At 41.5% G+C, this 21,313-nt stretch overlaps 1 protein-coding gene across 6 annotated transcripts in view; it reads right to left on the reverse strand.

The window, feature by feature from the left end:
* The window catches only part of LOC109911635 (liprin-beta-2), a 231,286-nt gene that overhangs the window by 93,485 nt on the left and 116,488 nt on the right, over nt 1-21,313 (reverse strand). The window contains exon 1 of one of the 6 annotated variants that reach the window (XM_048607122.1): nt 12,883-13,374. The exons of the other annotated variants lie outside the window; for them this stretch is intronic. Within the exon in view, the coding sequence (XP_048463079.1) occupies nt 12,883-12,930 (48 nt within the window). The 5' untranslated portion in view covers nt 12,931-13,374. Of the gene's footprint in view, nt 1-12,882; nt 13,375-21,313 lie in introns of those variants that run through there. 6 annotated transcript variants of the gene reach the window in all.

The following is a 21,313-nucleotide window of genomic DNA, read 5'->3' on the forward strand; positions in this document are numbered from 1 at the left end:
GTTTTGCCTCACAATGAGACCAAAGGCCAAAAAGATCTTCTTTGTCATAACCTCCTGCAATTAGTTAGAACAAACCAAATCAGAAGTTGGACTGTGGTCTGCAGTAAAACAACCAGCTCGAAACTTCAGTTACACCTGAGGCAGTGAAGCAGGAGATTAAGATAGGTTAATTTTTAAATTTCCTACAGTTCAAGCTCCATTTGCTCACTTGGACAGCAGTTAATCTTTTTATACCAACTACCCTCAGGCAGTCCTTCCAACTGAGCTCAACCAACAAGAAAGTATTTCCAGTTTTCAACAACTTGACCCGGGTGAAAGTCAAAGTGCATGAAGCAGTGATGTAGGTTGAGATTTGTCAACAAAATCTTAGTGACAGAAAACTTCACTTTATATGTCGAGGTTTCTTCGCAGTTCTTCCAGTCTGTAGTCATCTCAGTGGAAACTCCCTTTGCAATCATTCCACTTCTAGTTTGCAGGCAGTATTTTTCTTGTAAATACTATGGTCGTTTAGACACTAAGGATTGTGTAAAATTTAAGTCTGATCCAACACTTCTCAAATCCGAGTTGGCAGAGGACGGATACACTCCTTGGAATACCCTTGTGAACTCTGAGCCATTCAGAACTACCATGGTGATTTATGGAACATTCCTATGGCACCATTGCAAATACTGGAGCGTTCCTGGGGAATCTTTGCAAATAATAACAGGGACGCCACTCCTACTCCACGTTAAACATTTTCTAATCAATCTGCTCAGATATTATTACAAACCAGAGTAGCAGATGGTTTTGAACCCAGGCCTCCTAGCTCAGAGGTAGGGACACTACCACTATGCCACAGGAGCCCTTCTCCTCCACTTTATAATGATGCAGTAGTGCCAACTCTCCATAGAAAGGACAAAATTCAAAAGATTGATGCTCCAATGCAAGTCGGAGGGACTGCTGCACAGTTGGAGGCACTGACCTTCAGATGCCATAGATAAGAGAGGCTTCTCAGGTAGACACAAAAGATTCCATGGCACTATTTTTGGAAAGGGCAGCCTGGTGTTCTGGCCAACATTCACTTAACTAATAGGAGCTGGTTAGCTTAGCTGGCTGGACAGTTGACTACGTTACTGAAGGAGGGTGGTGACTGGACCCAAAATGTTTGGCTTTGCTTTTTTCTCTCCACAGATGCTGCCAGACCTGCAGAGTTTCTCCAGCAGTTTCTGCTTTTGTTGGCTGGACAGTTTGTTTGCAATGCAGAGCGATGACAACAGCATGGGTTCAGTTCCTGCTCTGTCTGAAGTTACCACGAAGGACCGAAAGAGCTGCGGGTGCTGTAAAATCAGGAACAAAAACAGAAGTTGCTGGAATAGCTCAGCAGGTCTGGCAGCAATTGGTGAAGAAAAAATCAGAGTTAACTTCTCGGGTCTGGTGACCCTTCCTCAGAACGGTTCTGACGAAGCGTCACCAGACCATAGACATGAACTCTGATTTTTTTTCTTCACAGATGCTGCTAGACCTGCTGAGCTTTCCCAGCAACTTCTGTTTTTGTTACCATGACGGACTCTTTCTCAACCTCCCCCCTCACCCTAGGTGTGGTGAAACTCAGGTTAAACCACCATCTGCTGTGTCCCTCTAACGAAAGGGCATCTTATCGTCTGGTAAGACTACAGTGACCACAAGCAGATCTGGTCACTGAAACATGGTTTGTGGGAGCTTGCAGTGTGCTAGCTTGCCTACATTACAGAGATGACTACAGTTCAAAAATACTTAACTGACTGTAAAGTAGTTTGAGATCCTCAGTGGCTGTGAAGAGCTACAAGTTTCTCATTGCCTTTTCTTATGTCCTCCTGATAACCTTGACCAATTCCCAAAGCCCCCACAGTTACTGAGACACTCACAACAAGCCTACAAATGGTCTCCAAGACCTAGTGATCCTCTTCCAGTTTCTTTGTCTCCCAGATAACTGAGTGTTAACTGATGGTAGGCAGTAACACAAACTAAATTCATGTTTCATTTGCTGATTTATTCAGGCAGATATGTCAGAAACAAGTGTGCTGCACGTCAGGGAGGAGGGGGGAAAGAGCTCCAGAAACTTCCTCAGATTTTTTTTTCATTGACCCTTCAAGAGTTTTGGGACTCCAGTTTGGAAACCCGTATGTTGAAGTCAGCTCATCAGGGTGTGTTCTGGATTCAGAGTGAGTTGGAACAATGAATCATTGAGAATGAGATATTTTTGTTGTGGGAAGACATAAAAGTGACACGCCCAGGAACGAACATTAAGCAAATTGTTTGGATTTGGTATGCACTGCCTGGGAATGTGGAGGTGGAGGATTCTGTAGGAGGTTTCAAAAGAGAGCTGGATACATACTTGTAAGTAATGAATTTAGAGGCCTATGGAGATAGGGCAGGAGAATGGGACTAGCTGAGTGGCTTTTTTGGGAACTGGTATAAACATGATGGGCCAAATGGCCATCTGTTCTGTAAGAGTTCAACAATTTTAAGTCTAGAAACCAAACAAATTTTATACCATGAGATGCATAACCCAGGAAATTCAAAACTATAATGAAGCTAAAGCTAGTGCACTCAAGTGACGTCAAATTCAGTTTAATGATCAAAGCTAAAGATCAGAGCCTACAGCTATGAATTTAAAACAATGGATTCATCCAACTATAAGCAGCTTGTTCTCGCAACCACAGGATCAGAATGAGACAAATGGGATTTTCAGCTGAAGAAACCACATTGACATGATAGCAAAGAATTTAGGAACAGGAGATAACCATTCAGGCCCTTCGACCTTTCAATAATTCAACTGTATTGTGGCTAATCTGCATCTCGATTCCATTCTCCAAGAACAGTGTATCCTGCAGCCGTGTGCGTGCGCGCACCTCCCTGTCTGCGTGACAACAGTGTGGAGCTGGATGAACATAATCAGGGCAGGCAGCATCAGTGGAGCAGAAAAGTTAACATTTTGAGTTGGGACCCTTCTTCAGAAATGACCATTGACCCGAAACGTCACTTTTCCTGCTCCTCTGATGCTGTCTGGCCTGCTGTGTTCATCCAGCTCCACACTGTCTCCAGCATCTGCAGTTCTTGGGGTGTGTGTCTGTGTGTGTAGAATTCCAGACTTCCTCTGTCCTTTGTCTGAAGGATTGCTTCTTCAACTTAACTCACAAACTAAGATCATGCACAATCAAAAATCATAAAAACCCTGACTGGATCACCCCTCAACCTTATAAACCCAAGGGAATACAAGCCAAGACTTTGCAGCCTATCCTTAATTTAATCCTTGCTTGCTGCTGTTAGGATCATCTCGAATCTATGCTTTGCCCATTCCAATTTCAATATATCCCTTCTGGAGATATGGGTGCCTAGAACCAAACAATATTTTGAATTATGCTCGATCAAGGAGGGCTTAATGCAACCAAAATCTCACTTCCTCCTATTTGTGTTGCCACCACTTTTACTACAGCTGCACATTCTCACTTCTGTAAATGTACAGCTGGCATGTAGAAAAGGTTGAAGTGTAAACAAAGTAAAACTATTTATTGTAAGCATGTAAGCATTAAGTCAACGTTAAAAATTATAAACTACCATCAGCTGACCTGGGTTAGGCTCATGTAAACCTGAAGTAAAATAATCTTCTTACTACATCTTTCCAACAAGTACAAACTGCAAGGATAAGGTATTGGAGTGGAGAATGTGAAAAGTGAGCATGCATTTATATAGTGCCTTTCATGACATCTCAAAACATTTTATAGCTTAACAGCAAAGTACTTTACTAAATTTAGTCACTGTAGCGATGTGGGACATGTGGAAGCTAAGGTTCTTGCGAAGATTTGTAGCTCAGGTTGTAGGTGAGGTTGTTGACTTGCTTGCCGAACTGGCTGGGTGTAGTTCAGACGTTTTGTCACCATGCTGGATAACATCATCAGTGCAGCCTCCGATGAAGCAACGTTGTTCTACTCTGCTTAGTATTTATATGATCCAGTCTGTTGAGGTGTTTGTCATTTCCGGTTCTTTTTTGCCAGGTTTTGTATACGGGGTCTAATTCCACATGTTTATTTATTGCATTATGGGTGGAGAACCAGGCCTCTAGGCATTCCTGTGCGTGTGTATAGTTGGCTTGAGCTAGGATGTCTGAGTGTAAACGAATGCCATCGATTTAACTGGGATGACGTGACCATCCTAGCTCAAGCCAACCATAGACACGCATGGGAATTCCTAGAGGCCTGGTTCTCCACCCATCATGCTATCAATAAACTTGTTGAATTAGACCCCATATACAAACCCTGGCAAAAGAAAAAAAATCGGAAATGACACAGAACACGTCAACAGATGGATCATATAAATGCTAACTGGAATAGAACTACATCGTTTTGTCAGAGGCCACACTGATGATGCTACCTAGCATGGTGACGAAATACCTGTACTATAACCAGCCAGCTCGGCGAGAAAATCAACAACCTCACGTGGAAGCCAACCTGTGCAAATCAAGCTCCCACAAACTGTGCGATAATGATCAGATTTTCCATATTTTATGATGTTGGATGAAGGGTAAATATTGGCCTGCACACTGGGGAGAACCCCCAATCTTCTTTGGAATTGATCTTTTACATCCACCAGAGCGGCCCCAGTTTATTTCATTATTATATTACCAACTAGAACAGCACCTTTAAGCATAATAAAGAAACTTCTTTTCACAGGAGGGCTAGATGCTGAGTTGAGGGTTAAATAGAGTGATGAATAATAGCTTGGTCAAAGAAGCTATTTAATTGCAAATCATGATTAGCTGTACTTTTATTAAGCTTACATGAAGTAGTTTGGGGTATGAGATATTCAATAATGGAGCTATAATGCAAATTCTATCAAAATTTGGTGGGTTGAAATACATTGAGAAAATATCTAACATTTCCTCAAAGAACATCAAAGAAATGGATACATGAGTAACTAAATCAGCAGAGAAGCTTTTTAATTTAATTAATTCAAAATAATGTTGTTGCAAGTGCACACTGTAATCTTTAAATCACTGTTTAATCCTAATCTTAGCCTCATAATTACCTCTTCGTCATCATTGCCTCTCTCAGATCAGGAACAACATCCTTTAAATGAGCATCAGGGACAGGAAAGCCATCATTTTTGATTCCTTCCACCAGTAAAATTCTGCTGTCAATTTTACTGGGGTTGGGGGCGGGGTGGGGGGAGCTCTGGTGATGCAAAAAGAAAACTACCAGAACTGAGAGGTAATAAACACCAAGAAAGACTAAACACAGCGAGGGTCTTTTCTTATGACAGCTGTGGACTGACCTGATAGAGGTTATAAAGGAGTTGCTACGGGATGTGTGGAGAAGGTGTCATGATTTGAGACATCAAAGGTAAGGCCCCTAAATCTAAGGTAGTCAATTTTAAATACAAGGAGGAAGTCCAGAAAAATTTCTCTTTCTCCAGAAAGTGGTGAGAATGTGGAACTCGACACCATAAGGGGTAGTTGAGGCAAATAATAAAGACGCATTTAAAGGGGAAGCTACATTGACGCTAAGGAGAAAGGAACAAAATAGATGTTCATTATTCTAATGCCTTTCTCACTGGCTTCCCTGACTCTAACTTTCACTTCATAGAAGTTGTCTCTACCTTGTTCCCTCATCCATTACCGCTTGTTTTAGTACTAGCTCTCCTTGTTGTGCTAACTTTAAAGCCTCATGTTGAAACTCCCAGGTCTAGCCCAACACTGTAACCTTCTTGAACTCTCATCCGAGAATTACATTTGTTTTTAAATGCGACTCATCAAGACTTCTTAAATAACTTCCACACCTACAACTTCCACTGCATAAAGGAAAAATACTGCGGATTCTGGAAATCAGAAAGAAATCTGGAGAAACTCAGCAGGTCTGACAGCATCTGCGGAAAGGTAAGAGAGTTAATGTTTTGAGTCCAATACGACTTTGCTTCAGGACTGAAAGGAACTGGAATACAGTAGTCTTTCTAGGACAAAGAAGTGGCCCAGACCAAAAAAACAACAGAAGTGGAAAAGAAATAATTGAGATGTACAATAGGGGCAAATGATGTGCGAAAAGGAGACAATGGGTCCACTCTGCTGAGTGTAAACCCAACAAAGACACTAACAAGACAAGGGGGTGTTGTAATCAAAATAGAAGACAAAAGATCACGATCTTAAGTTGTTGAACTCAAAGTTTTTTTCTGAAGGCTGTAAAGTACACAAGGAGAATGAGGTGCTGTTCCTTCAGCTTGTGTTGAATTTCGTTGGAACACTGTAGCAAGCCGAGGATAGAAATCGGAGCATGATGATCCATCAAAATGGCAACCAATAGAAGGCTGGGGTCATTCTTACAGATTGTGCCACAAAGTGATCACCCAGTCTGCATCTGGTATTGATAACAGAGGAGACTGCAGCAAATGCAGTAGACCAGGCTGAACAAAGTACAAGGAAACTGCCGCTTCACCTGGAAGTGTTTCGGCCTCACAGTGAGAAGGAAGGTGGTGCTGAGACAAGTGTTACACCTTCTGTGACTGCATGGGAAAGGATCATGGAGGAATGAGGAAGTGATGGAGGTGTGAACCAAAGTGTCACAATGGAAACACCCCTACAGAATGGCTACAGTGAAAGGGAGGGAAGATGTGTTTGGTGGTGGTGGTGGTACTGGATACGGTAGAAATGGCAGGGAAAACCTTCAGTACGCAGAGACTGGTGAATTGAAAGCAATGACAAGGGGAAACCTATCATTGCTCACAGAGAGAGAGAAATAGAGGAGGACAGAAGCACGGTAAATGCATCAGACACAACTTCGGATCCTGTTAAACACAATGCCTGAAATTTCTCACTTGAGAGAAAGAAAGGATCTGGTGTTAGAGTGAACCCTGAGGAAGGTGTGATGGAGATGGAGAAACTGGGAGGATAGAATAGAGTCCTTGCAGGAAGCAAGATGAGAGGAAGTACAGTCAAGATTACGGTGAAGGGGTAACTATGGGAATGAATGTGTTTGTAGTGGAAATTGGTGGACAGCCTATCCTTAAAAGTGGAAAAAAGTCAATCAATCAAGGAAAGGAAGGAAAGAACCAGATGATATGAAAATTGGAAGCAAAACCGATCAATTTTTCTAATTCTCGATAAGAATCATGAGGCTGGGTCATTAAGTATGTTCAAGGCTGAAATAGATAGATTTTTAATCAGTAAGGGAATCTGGGATTATGGGGAAAAGGAAGGGAAATAGAGTTGAGGATTATCAGGTCAATTATGGCCTCACTGAATGGCAGAACAGACTCAATGGGCTGAATGGCCCACTTCTGCTCCTGCATCTTATGGTCTTACAGTCAAAGGGAAGAGCAGGAGCAGAAGAATCCAGAGGGGCATTAATATCACGTGTTTTTAGATCTTGACTAACTTAACACCTGAATGGAAGGGAAAATGTATTTTGTTAAGGTGCTGAATAAGATGAAGAATTAGACTAAACTGGGGCAAGGGCAGCTTTGAGATAGTGAGAGGTGATGCTAATGGATAGAGATGGGCGCGCAGAGAGAGAGAGAAGAGGTGGGGGAAGAGAGAGAGAGAAAAGAGGGGAGAGAGAGAGAGAGAGAGAAGAGGGGGGAGAGATAGAGTGGAGAGAGAGAGAGCGAAAAGAGAGAGTGAGAAGAGAGAGGGTAGAGACAGAAAGAGAGAGAGAGAAAGAGAGAGAGAGAGAGAGAAAACGAGAGAGAAAGAGAGAGAGAGGGGAGAGAGAGAGAGATCTAAAGCATGCATGTGGTGTTGCATAGCATTGAGTGTAGATCTCAGGATGGAGGAGGAACTGTCTGAGGAGCTTTGCATAGTCAGCGTTACATGTAATCTTGGGTGGATTCAAAACATGAGAAATGGAAATTCATTTAGAATCTGTTTCTAGCCCCACCTTATCCCACACAGTCACAGAAGAAGGCTTTGTGCCTGCGCATGCCAGTTGTGGCAAATACTTTATCAAATACTTTATAAAACACTAGGAGGGAGATCAAAAGCTCTGAAACTAATCATGTTTGTGTCCGTTCAGGGCCACTCAGTTCCTGACCTCTTTACAGTCTTGATGCAAACATAGACAAAAGAACTGAATTCCACAGGTTGGGGGAGTCCACCTGCCCTCAACATCAAGGCTGCAGTTGGCCAAGTGGGATGTCAAGGAATCCTAGCAAAAGTGGAATGAATAGGAGTTGAGAATAAAAAACGGCCCGCTGGTTGCAGTCAAACCTGGCACAAGACAAGAAGTTGTTTGTGATTGTTGAAGCCTGACTATCTGAACCCCAGGGGTATCATTGCTGGTGTTCATCAGCAAACTGTCCTAGGCCCAACCAGCTTCAGCTGTTTCATCGAAGTGACTCTGTCTGTGTCTGTCTGTCTGTCCGTGGAAGGAGGGTTTGTTGGTGATGTTCACTGATGATTGAACCAGTCCTCATCATCATTTGTGATTCCTCAGATACCGAAGCAGCCAGTCTTATATGCAGCAAGATCTAGACAATAACATTTGCATCACAACAGTGATGTTAGAATCACTGTTAGAATCGGACAAGCAAGCAAGAATGTTAGCATTGCTGAATTCCCAACTAACAATTTGGGGGTTACCACTGACTAGAATCTGATTGCACTACCTGAATAAATATTAAAGCTACAAAAGCAGGTCAGAGCTAGCAATTCTGTGACAAGTAACTCACCTCCAATCTTCTCCACTGACTGCCCATCATTAACAAGGCACAGGTCATAGGTGTGATGGAATACTCCCCACTTGTCTGGACGGATGCAGTTCCAACACTCAAGAAGCTTGACACAATCCAGGTCAAAGCAGCCTGCTTGACTGGCACCACATCCACCACCTACAACATTTGATTCTTCCACCACTGGTGGTCATCAGCTACAAGATACACTGCAGCAACTCACCAAGGCTCCTTCGACAGCACCTCCTAAAATCTGCAACCTCTAACATCTGAAAGACAAAGGCAGCGGATGCATGGGAATGTGCCACTTGCAAGTTCCCTCTCACTGACACACCATCCTGGACTGGAATTATATCACTGTTGACTGGGTCAAATTGCTGAAATTCCATTCCTATACAGCCCTGGGGGTATTCCTACACTCAAAGACTAGAGTGGATCAAGGCAGTTTACCACCACTACCAAATTCTCCCGTACATTCAGAGATGGGCAGTGTGTGGCAGCCTAACTGACAACACCCACATTCCCTTCAAAAGAACGGCAAAAATAAACTCTTCTAAAATACTTAAAATCTATCTTTGACCGCATTTTTGGTCCCCATCATGTTATCATCTCAGATGGTTTGTATGAGCATATGAATTAGAAATAGGAGTAGGCCATTTGGCCCTGTCCGCTGGCTCCACCACTCAATAAAGATCATGGCTGATCCAATGACTCCATAATGCTGCCTATCCTGATAACCTTTCACATCCTTATCATGAACACCTTAAAATATTCAAGGACTCTGCTTATGTCACCTTTTGAAGAACAGAATTCGAAAGACTTGTGATTTTAAGGTTAAAAAAAACTTCTCATTTCAGTCTTAAATGGATGAGATCTTATTTTGAAATAGTGACTTCTAATTCAAAATTCTTCTCCGAGAGAAAACGTCCTTTCTATCAAGGCTCCTCAGGATCCTATCAATATTTTTAATCAACTTGTTTACATATGGTATAATACACTCTGGGAGCAGCTGGTACTTGAACTTGCTGGTCCTCTCAGCATCCTGTAAGTTTTCATCAAGGCACCTCTTGCCCTTCTAAATTCCAGAAGTTACAAGCCTAGATTGTCTAATGTTGCCTCATAAGACAACCTGCACATCACAGGTATTATTCTCCCTTAAGACGATCAATACTGTACACACCATTTCAGATGTGGTCTCACTAATGCACTGAACAACTGTAGCATAACCTCAGAGACAGCAAGAACTGCAGATGCTGATAGTGTGGAGCTGGAGGAACACAGCAGGCCAGCCAGCATCAGAGCAGCAGGAAAGTTGACGTTACGAGTTGGGACCCTTCTTCAGAAAACCTTGCTTTTGGGCTCAAGTTCCCTACACAATAAACAACAACGTTCTGTTAGGTTTCCTAATGATTTGCTGGATCCACACACTGATCTTCTAGTGCTCCGGGATGCCTCTACACTGAGCTTTACCATTTCTCATCATTTAGATAAATATGCCCTTTATTCTTCATTCCAAAATGGACAATTTCTCAATTTGCTGTATTATATTCCATTTGACAGTTCTTTGCCCACTCACTCACTCTATCCAAATTTCTTTGCAGCTTTTTTATGTCCTGTTTACAACTTAATTTCCTAAACCTAGCTTTGTGTTGACAGCAATCTTAGCAATCATGACCTTCTGCGTCAACATCTGTGGCTAAGTTTACTTTATGAAATTGTTGGTAAGTTTTGTTAAGATGAAGGTGCTGCATAAATACAAGTTATGCAATACAGCAAGGAACAGGCCCTTCGGCCCGCCAAGCCTAAGCTGATTCCTAATCCTTATTTAGAGCCACTACTTATTGCCCCTGCGTGGTTTCTATCCCTCTGTTCACCTCCAGTTGATGCTTCTATCAAGATACACCTTAAACATTGCTAGCTTGCCTGCTACCACCACCTCTACTGGCACCTTGTGAAAGATCTTCCCTGCATCTCTCCTCTAAACTTTCCCCCTCTGACTTTGAACTTGTACCCTGTTGTAGTTGACCTTTCCACCCGGAGAAAAAGCCTCAACTATTCACCCTATCTATGCCTCTCAATTTTGTAGACCTCTATCAGGTCGCCCCTCAGTCTCTGTCTTTTCATTGAAACCAATCTGAGATTATCCAACCTGTCCTCATTATTAAAACCTTCCAGACCAGGCAACATCCTTCTCTACACCTTCTCCAAAGCATCCACATCCTTCTGGTAGTGTGGCGACCAGGACTGCACACAATATTCCAAACGTGGCCTGACTTGAAGTTTTATGCAGCTATAACATAACATGTCAATTTTTATATTTGATTCCTCGGCCATTGGAGGCAAGCACGCTGTAAGCCTTCTTGACCACCATATTCACCCATGTTGCCACTTTAAGGGAGCTGTGGGTTATTGTGCCCAGATCCCTCTAGGTCAGTGCCCCTAAGGGTTCTGCCATTTATTGTATAATATGCACCTGAAATTGATCTACCAAAATGCATCAACTCGCATTTGTCTGGATTAAACTCTGTCTGTCATTTCTCTGCCCATATCTGCAACGTATACCTCACTGTACCCTTTGACAATCCTCCTCATTATCTGCAACTCCACCAATTTCGGCGTTATCTGCAAACTTACTAATCAGACCACCTACATTTTCCTCTAGATCATTTATATATTACAAGCAAAAGGTCTCAGCACTGATCCCTGCAGAATACCAATTATTACTAATCTCTATTTCAAAAAGCACCCTCCACTGTTACTCTGTCTTCAATGACCAGGCCAGTTTTGTATTCATCTAGCCAGCTCACCCCAGATCCCACAAGACTCTTTTGTATCAGCCTGCCATGAGGGATCTTATCAAATGCATTACTAAAGTCATGTAGACAACATCCATTGCCCTTCACTCATCAATCATTCTTATCATCTCCTCAAAAAGTCAGTTAAGTTGGTGAGACATGACCTCTCCCACACAAACCCATGCTGCCTATCATTAGCAAGTCCTTTGCTTCCAAATGTGAATAAATCCTGTCTCAATATCTTCCCCAACGCTGATGTCAGGCTCATTGGCCTATTTACCTGGATTATCTCTGTTTTCCTTCTTAAAAAAGGAATAACAGTGGCTATTCACCAGTCTTCTGGAACCTGGCCCGAGGCTAAAGATATCTGTTAAGGCGCCTGCTACTTCCTTCCTTGCCTTCCACAGTATTCTGGGAAAGATCCCATCTGGCCTGGGGGCTTTTCTACCTCAATGCATTTCAACACATCCAACACTTCCTCCTTCATTGTGCTGACCTACTTAACAGCATTCACACACCTTTCCCTAACCTCAACATCCCTCACGTCCCTCTCCTTGGTGAATACTGATGTAAAATTCTCATTAAGGATCTCACCTATTTCCTCTGGCTCCCTCCCTCCTTTATCCTGAAGTGGGCCTATTCTTTCCCTAACTACACTCCTGCTCCTAATAAATGGATAAAATGCTTTGGGATTCTCCTAAACCCTGCTGGCTAAAGATGTTCCATGGCCCATTTCTGCCCTCCTAACTACCTGTACAAGCTCTTGCCTATTTTCCCTATATTCTTTAAGTACTTTGTTTCTAGTTGCCTAGACCTTACATAATTTGTTGTTACTAAAGCAGCAGATGACATACATGTATGTAAGGATACTATAAAATGCATAATCACAACCAGAACCCTAAAATACAGATTGAAACATTGTAGCTTCTTAGAAGTGAAAATGAATAGGAGTGAAATGAGGCAAGCACATGGTTTCAATGTTACAGAAATGTGAGCTATTTCCTGATCTATCCTCTGGTGAGGAATGAGGGAAAGCCTGACTGCCCCTGCTCTGTGTCCCTGTGTCCTATTAAAGAAATGGTTATCAATAGACTTGTTAATCTCACTGCTGTTCATCCTAGTGCACTTTTCAAATACAAATGAAAAGATTTCAGTTTAAGTTCTTTAGATAGCTTTTCAAAATGACTAGTGACCACAAAACAAACACGACTACACAAATCCCTTGGCTATGCATGATTGTATCACAGAATTTGAAAACAATTCTCAAAAGGTAGGCTTCTGGGTCTTTAATGACAATAGGCTAGTAATTGATTTTCAGTAACCTATCCAAAGAAAGGGGAGATGAAACTCTGTCCATGACAAAAGCTGCCATAACTTGTACAAGCTTCTGAAATTAGAATATAGAATCACTTACCCTCTTCAGCCAAGTGAGGTGTTTGTAAATATCAACCTCACCATCCATGCTATGGGACTGCAGAAGCCATAATTCTGGGGAGAGATTGTTTGTGAATGAAAAAGGGAGAGAGAGATATATCTGTACAAAGGTGCAGTTCTTCTGCAAAGAACAGTTGCACTACTGTACTTTTAGACACAAAGTGATGAGTGGAGCATATAAATCCAAATCTCTCTTCCCAAGTCTCACAGCAGGCTAGAACTGAAGCAACGCTAAACTGTAACAACCCAAGGCAAAATGTCTTGATTCAGTGGATCTAAAGAGCATCTGGGCTCGCAGTATTTTTTTTTAGAAAAGAATCGCAAACTTGGATGACAGCCTCTCTCCAGCGAACTTGGATTACTACAGCACCAATCCTCAACAACCTTACTGTAATCCGATTCGGGTGCCTCTTGCTTTTCAGAGAAAAGGTGTTTGTTGTTAAAGCAGCAGTCTCGTTTCTGTATTGATCAAGTGAGACAGAACTCACTGCTAACAGGCTCCAGCTATTTCCTGTTGTACTAGTAATGATCACACACCATAAGCCATTCCTCCCCTCCCCCAACCACCCCCTACTGCATTTCACTGAGTAGCAAGACTAAAAATAGCAGCATTCACCCCTGTCTTATGAGCTTCAGTAAAAGTTGAGAAGTCAAGATCATTGTATGATTCTTTAGTAGGCAAAAGTTAGTTTGCAAACAAAAACTCTCACTTAAGTAACTGGAATATATTCTTGTTTTGCGCTGGGTTACACTCAGTAACCTTCTCATTCGGGGCACCTTATTTTCTAGTCAGGTCAATGTTACAAAGCCCTCTGGCTCCCCTGGTAACAGCAGGTTAATTTTATAGTCACAAATAGGATTCAAACAAGTTAATCCGCTTTAAATGCATTTCAGTTTTCATAAACAGCAAAGCTTCAATGAGGACCAGAATGTCTGATATTTAATTAAAAGGGAGAACTATCGAGGCAGATAGCTTCAGTATAGTTCTGAGGGAGTGCTACACTGTCTGAGGTTCCACTTTTGATCGAGACATTTAGCAGAGGTGCCTTTTGCCTTCCCAGATGGTCGTAAGAGATTCCATGACGTTATTTCAAAGGAAAGCATTAGGAGTTCTCCCTGACATGCTGGTCAATGTTTCTCTTTCACCATTGAGAATCTAACTTAAAGCAAATGGACTGCAATGGTTTGATGCAGCAGCTCACCATCACCCTCTCAAGGGTAACTAGGGATAGGCAACAAATACTGTCCCAGCCAGCAATGCCAACATCCCATGAATGTAAAACTTAAACAATGAATCAATATTTTTTTAAAATGCTGTCAGATTGTGGAAATGATGGTTCCTGAAGAATATGAACTGTTCCAAAGATTTACTTGGTCAGTGAGAGAGAAAAAATGGTCATCATCATTCCTTAGGTCTTTTCATGCTAGAGGTCAAAGCTTTGGGTGGTTCAGTTTATTAATAAGTTCGCTCAAAAGCTGTCCACACAAGAGTAATCTTATAGCATCCAAAGAAATTTGTAATACTGTGTTTGGAATTGGCTCCAATCCTGCAAAGTTTGTACTTAATATCAGGAAGATACCACATGCCCCGACACACTCATCACACTACCCTACATCAGGAGCACATCGGAACTGACCACAAGACTCCTATGACTGCTGGGCATCAGAGTGGCACACAAGCCCAAATCCACCCTACGACAACTGCTCACCCGAACTAAAGACCCACTCCCTGCCATGGACAGGACCAATGTAATCTATAAGATCCCCTGCAGAGACTGTGAGAAACACTACATCGGACAAACAGGAAGGAAACTAATAACAAGGGTACATGAACATCAACTGGCTACAAAAAGACACGACCAATACTCACTCATCTCAATCCACGTGGATAAGGAGAAGCACCAATTCGACTGGGACAACACCAAAATCCTGGGAAAAGCCAAGCAGAGACAGGCATGGGAATTCTTAGAAGCCTGGTACTCCACGAAGAAATCCATTAATAAACACATAGAACTTGACCCCATATACACTCCACTACGAAGGAAAACCGGAAGTGAGGCAATCCAGCTCAACGGACACAAGAGTTTAAAAACCAGGTGGGAAAACACACCGGCGCTTCATTGGAGACTGCACCGAGGATGTTACCCAGTAGGGAAATGAAACATCTGTGGAACAACGAACCAGCTCAGCAAGCCAACCAACCTCAACACCCACAACCCGAGCTACAAATCTACTCTAAAACTTTTGTACTTAACAGATGTGCTTCAGATCACAGATGTTATGAACTTTAGCCCCACATGATCAGTCCCAGGCCTATTACATTGCATTATGTTTGTTAATGCCCTGGATAGTGGTGTTCAGAGCACAGGTTGCACCTAATCTATGCAAGCGTAAAATGGTTAAGGAGGTCAACCACTTCCAAACAAATTTATGTTATGGGCACGGGCATGGGCATTGACAGGTGACCTTAAGTTGAAATAAATGCAGCATCAAGCATATTGATAGGGCCACCACAGAATATAAATAATATCTAGTAGGGGAAATGTCAAGAGGCATTAGTGTTGAGTACTGAAGATTCATGATTAATGTAGAAATAACATAGCTAAAGCTCCAATTGAAATTCTTCACATGACCAGATATTAGCTTAAGAAATACCGAACTACAAAACCTATGATTTTTGATTGTGAAGAATTTTGGAATCATATTCCAATGAAAGGCTAAGGTTCCCAGACTCCTTTCCTGCATCTGGGCATCAACAAAAACCTACATTTGTATGGTACCTAAAACATTTGAAGGCACTTCACAAGAGCATTTACTCATCAACACTGAACCAAGAGAGAGATTATGTGGTAAAAAGTTTACTCATAAAGGTACGGTCTTAGAGAAGAATGATGTCAAAAGTTGGAAAGGGTTAGGCCTGGAAGAGATTAAATGAATGAGGTGATGTCAGGGTAATGGAGGGATTTGAAAGCAAATATATTAATCTTAAAATCATGGCACAGTACAGCACTGAAATAGGCCATAAAGACTTTGCCAGTTCTTTCAAAAATTAATATAGTTAGTCCTTTCTTACTTTTAATAACTTATTAACTCAACATATTTTCACTAATCCAACTCTATTTTGAAGTCTATTATTTATTCGGCAACAATCAGCTGGTTCTTAAAGTCAGAGATAGCATCAAGTCAATTATTTGAACTGCCTTGGAAAATGATGGTGGCTCCCAGTTCAACCTTTTGAAAATTGATTTCATATACATCACCTGTCAGGCAAATTTTGGTTTTGTTAAAATAGTGACAACAAGCCCAGTCAGTGGACCATTTTAGGTATTGTTTTTCCATCGATGTTCAAGTTTGATCATAATTGTTCTCACAAGCAGCACCCTGGCTGAAAACATTACAAATAAATTTATTAATCTCAACTGTTCAGACTGCCCCAGCAGAATGAAATTTTCTATTCTTCACTTGATATGCCCACCTTGCTGAACAGGTAGCGCACTTGCCACTGGTGAATGAAAGCTGTAGGTTCAAACCTCACTTCAGACATTTGAGCACACAATTCAGACTGACACGCTCAGAGCAAAGTATCAAGTAGTTAAGGAGGGGACTTTAAATTAATTAGAGCAGGGGTGGGTTCTGGAGAGGGACTAAGTCAGCTTACAAAGCAAAAGGATGTGACAGCATTGCAGGGCAGCTATTTAGCTAAAGCAGAATAGGAAGAGACAGAATATATAAACATTGAAAAAAACAGCAGAAAATAGGGTAAAAGATGGGAAAATGGTAAAAAGGCAAAATTAATGGCACTTTATTTACACATGCATAGTATTTGGAAAATAAAATTGAATTAAGAGCATAAGTAGAAATTAATGCGTACCATCTTATAGCCATTATGTAGACATGGTTATAAAGAAGATTAAAGTTGCACATTAAATATTCAGGACTGTGACCTTTTGAAAGGACACACAGGAAGGAAAGGTTGGAGGAGTAACTTTGTTACTGCTGGATGGAATAAGCATGATACTATGTTAAAAAAGGCAGTGCATTGATGAATTACTTAAACCTTCACATGTATTGGAAAAATCAAATGGGCACAGGTGGCCACATGGAAGGATTCAGAGTGCATTCAGGACAGTTTCCTAGAACAATACCTTGCAAATACAACCAGGGATTTGGCTAAACAAAAAAAAAAGAACTGTGGTTGCTAGAAATCCAAAACAAAAACAGACCCTTCTGCAGGTTTACTGCATGTGAGAAGTTGACTCTGCCTTCCCTTCAAAGATGCAACCAGACCTGCTGAGTTTTTCTAGTAATTTGTTTTTCTTTCAGAGATCAGGTTATTTGGATATGGATGTGGTGTAGTGATGCAGGTTCAATAAATTATCCGGGTAAAATATCCCCCGGGAAACAGTGACCATAACACAATAGAATATAGGGGCATGGTGGCTCAGTCGTTAGCACTGCTGCCTCACCAGGGCCAGTGAGCAGGGTTCAATTCCATCCTCAAGCGACTATCTGTGTGGAGTCTGCGTTGGCGTGGGTTTCCTCCAGGTGCTCCAGTTTCCTCCCACAGTCCAAATATATGCAGGCGAGGTGGATTGGCCATGCTAAATTGCCTATAGTGTTCAGGGATGTGCAGATTAGATGCTTTAGCCATGGAAAATGCAAAGTTACAGGATAAGGGTAGAGGGATGGGTCTGGATGGGATGCTCTTCGGAGGATCAGTGTGGACTTTTTTTTTTTATAGAATCCCTACAGTGTGGAAACAGGCTCTTCGGCCCAACAAGCCCACCCAGACCCATACCCCTATATCCCACCTAATCTACACATCCCTGAACACTACGTGCAATTTAGCATGGCCAATCCACCTAATCTGCACATCTTTGGACTGTGGGAGGAAACTGGAGCAAACCCACGCAGACAAGGGGAGAATGTGCAAACTCCACACAGACAGTTGCCCGAGCCCAAAATCGAACCTGGGTGCCTAGTGCTGTGAGGCAGCAGCGCTAACCACTGAGCCACCGTGCTGCCCAATTTTTGTCATCTCGTTGGGCCGAATGCAGTTGAAGAATGAGAAACCTGGGCTGAACACAACTATGCTAAACTTAAATAAGGACAATTACAAAGAAGTGAGGGCAGATTGGCTGGAGTGCATTAGGAAAGGAATTTTGTAGGAAAATCAATGGATGAATGGTATATATATTTAAGAAAACAGCTTGTTAATATAGTGGAGGCAGTGGTGATAATTATCTAAGGATCCTTAGATTCTGGAAAAGTCCCAGAGGATTGGAAAACTGCCTATGAAACACCCTTATTCAAAAAGGGGGGGGGGGGGAAAAATCTATTGACCTTTTAGCTTAATGTTTTCCCAATCACAAATATGTTAGATTCTACTATAAGGGATATAATAGCAAAGAATTTAAGAATTCATGATGTAATCAAGCACCCTCAGCATGATTTCATAAACAGAAATCACGCCTGGCAAGCACAGCAGAATTCCTTGAGGAGTAACAAGCAGGATTGATAAAAGGAATGCAGTAGATATGAATTTCCAAAAGGCGCTCGATGAAGTACCACACATTAGACTACTTAATAAGATATGAGTCCAGTATTGGGGGTAGAGGATTGGCTAATAGACTTGGGGGAACGGGGGGGGGGGGGAAGGGAGGTATATTAGGGATAGCAACTGTAACTGGTAGATGGCCACAAGAATCAGAACTAGGGCCACAATTGTTTACTATTTCTATTAATGACTTGGATGATGGACTAAGTTTGCAGATGACAAAAATAAATGGAAGGCAAGTGGTGAGGATGCAAAGGAATATAGACAACTTAAATGAGTGTGCAAAAATTTTGTAGATGGAATATAATGTTAGAAAATGAGAGTTTATGCAGTTTTGCAGGAAGATCAGAGGAGCCAAATATTATTGAAATGGAGCAAGCACAAAAAAGGCTAGCAAACAAGTCCAACAGGTAATACAGAAGGCAAAGCAAATGTTGGCCTTTATTTTGAAGGGAAGGGAGTTTAAAAATATGGAACTTTTGCTGAAACTATACAAAGGCATAAGATAGATCACACCTAGAAAACTGTGATTCTGGTTTTGGCCTCCTTTTCTCAGGAAAGATATACTGGCATTGGAAGCAGTCCAGAGAAGGTTCACTAGGTTTTCCTGGTTTGGAGAGAATTTCTTATGAGGACAGGTTGATTAGATCGGGCCTTTACTCAGTGGAGTTTAGAAGATTGTGTGACAACCTTATTGAAACACAAAATTCTTAGGGTATGACAAGATAGATGCTGAGAGGTTATGTTCCCTTTTGCAACTGTCTAGGATCAGAGGGCAGAATCTCAGAGTAAAGGGTGCCCATTTAAAACAGACGAGAAAAAATTTCCTCTCTCAGGGGCTAGTTAATCTGTGGAATTCTTTACCACAAAGAGATGTTGAGAGTGGGTCATTAAATGCATTCAAGCTGAGAAAGATGGATTTTTAATATGCAAGAGAACCAAAAGGTTATGGGGTGAATGTAGCAAAGTAGAGTTGAGGATTATCAGATCTTCCATGATCTCATTGATGGGCTGAAAGAACATCGAGCAGAAGTAGGTCAATGATCTCAGAGCAGTACTGGGTGAGCATAGCGTTGGAGGTGCTGCATTTCAGCTGAAATATTAAATTAGAGCTCTGTGACTCCCTCAGATGGGCAAAGATTCAATAACACTATTCAGAGGAAGAGTATGCAAGTTATTCCTGGTCTCTGGGCCAATATTTATCATTCACACTACAATAGTAAACATTCATTGGGACATTATTGTGGGAGATTATTGTGCTCAGTTTTGTCGCCATCTACACTGCTGAACAGTGGCTACACTTTGGGACTTTATGAGCATTTCAAAAGCTTGATGTGAATGCAAGCTCATTCTTTTACTAAATATTGGTATTAACATGCAAATTATCCAAATTTTGGTATGAATTGTGAATCACTGCAACTCATTTAATGATATGCACCCCAGAAAACTGATACTGTAATCTCCAAGTTTGTGAAATTGCTACACTTATATATTTGAATTGCAGAATGTTAGGTTTAGTAATCGATAGCATAAGGATCCTTTATAATTAAATTATAACTGTTAAGGACTATCAATCAAAATCTTAGGCCCAGAAAATTAAGTGTACAAATCACTTCATTCTGATAGCAAATTGTTGGAGATTTCAAAATTTGACATTTTTTAGACTGCTTTTCTGACATTTCCTTTATGCCTCTTTCCCCATCCCCTCTCAATGGAACACTTTTTCTTCCTATACCCAATTTGACTCTAATTTACCTTTTCTCCATCATTCATCTGTTGCTTTCTCAATACTTACATCTCATTGGATGAGGTGGTCAATAAGTTGATTCCTTTGCTCACCAGAGATCCCTGATGCCCCATTGCCCTCACCACACGGTTACTAGTTCAGACTACCAACAAGTCACAATGTATAAGCTTTTAGTATCTAAATGCACCAGGTAAGTCCAACTAACAAGGGACAACACAAATCCTAAGCCATTATTGTTTTTTAAAAAATGAAACTGCAGGAATTGAGAAAATATTTAAATGGACAACTTTCTATATGACCAGAGGAGAAGCTTAGAGACAGTTTAGCCCAAAAAGAATAATCGGAAAAAGCAGGAATAGTGCATTTGGCCCAAACTTACTTCATCATTTCAGATCTTCACTGATTTTCAACCTCAACTCTCCCATGCTCTCCCAATTCACTTCTCACCCAAAAATCTGTCAATAAGTACCTTAAATATTCTCATCAATTGAGTATCCCAACTTGGATAGACTCAACCTCAGTAAAGAAATTTCTCCTCGTTTCAAGGCATTTCAATCTTACTTTTCCTCTTTATTTATTTTGGATGGGAGCTTGCTGGCTGAGCCAGCATTCATCGCCCATCCTCAACTGCCCTTGAGAAGGCGATGACGAGCTGCCTTCTTGAATCACTGTAGTCCATTTGGTGTAGGTATATCCACAACGTTGTTAGAGAAGGTGTTCCAGAATTTTGACATGGTGACACTGTTGGCATGGTGATATATTTCCAAGTCTAGATGGTGAGTGTCTTGGAGGGGAATTTGCAAGTGGTTGTATTCCCATGTATCAGCTGTTGTCCTTCTCAATAGAAGTGGACATAAGCTTGGAAGGTGCTAAGAAGTCTTGGTCGATTTCTGCAATGCACCTTATAGATTGTGCACACTTACAGACTGTAACTGTCTGTGACTGTCATCCTGAGGTCTACACATCCCAGTCAGGAGAAACATTTTCTCAGCATTTACCCCACTTCAGTCCCTTATCTATTCTTACATGCTTCATTTAAACACTTGTCATTCTTCTAACTCCAATCCAGTCAGCAGTTTTAGAACAGTGATGTCTCTGATCAGTGGT

The sequence above is a fragment of the Rhincodon typus genome, chromosome 17 (genome assembly GCF_021869965.1).
Source record: "Rhincodon typus isolate 14 chromosome 17, sRhiTyp1.1, whole genome shotgun sequence".
NCBI lineage: Eukaryota > Metazoa > Chordata > Chondrichthyes > Orectolobiformes > Rhincodontidae > Rhincodon > Rhincodon typus.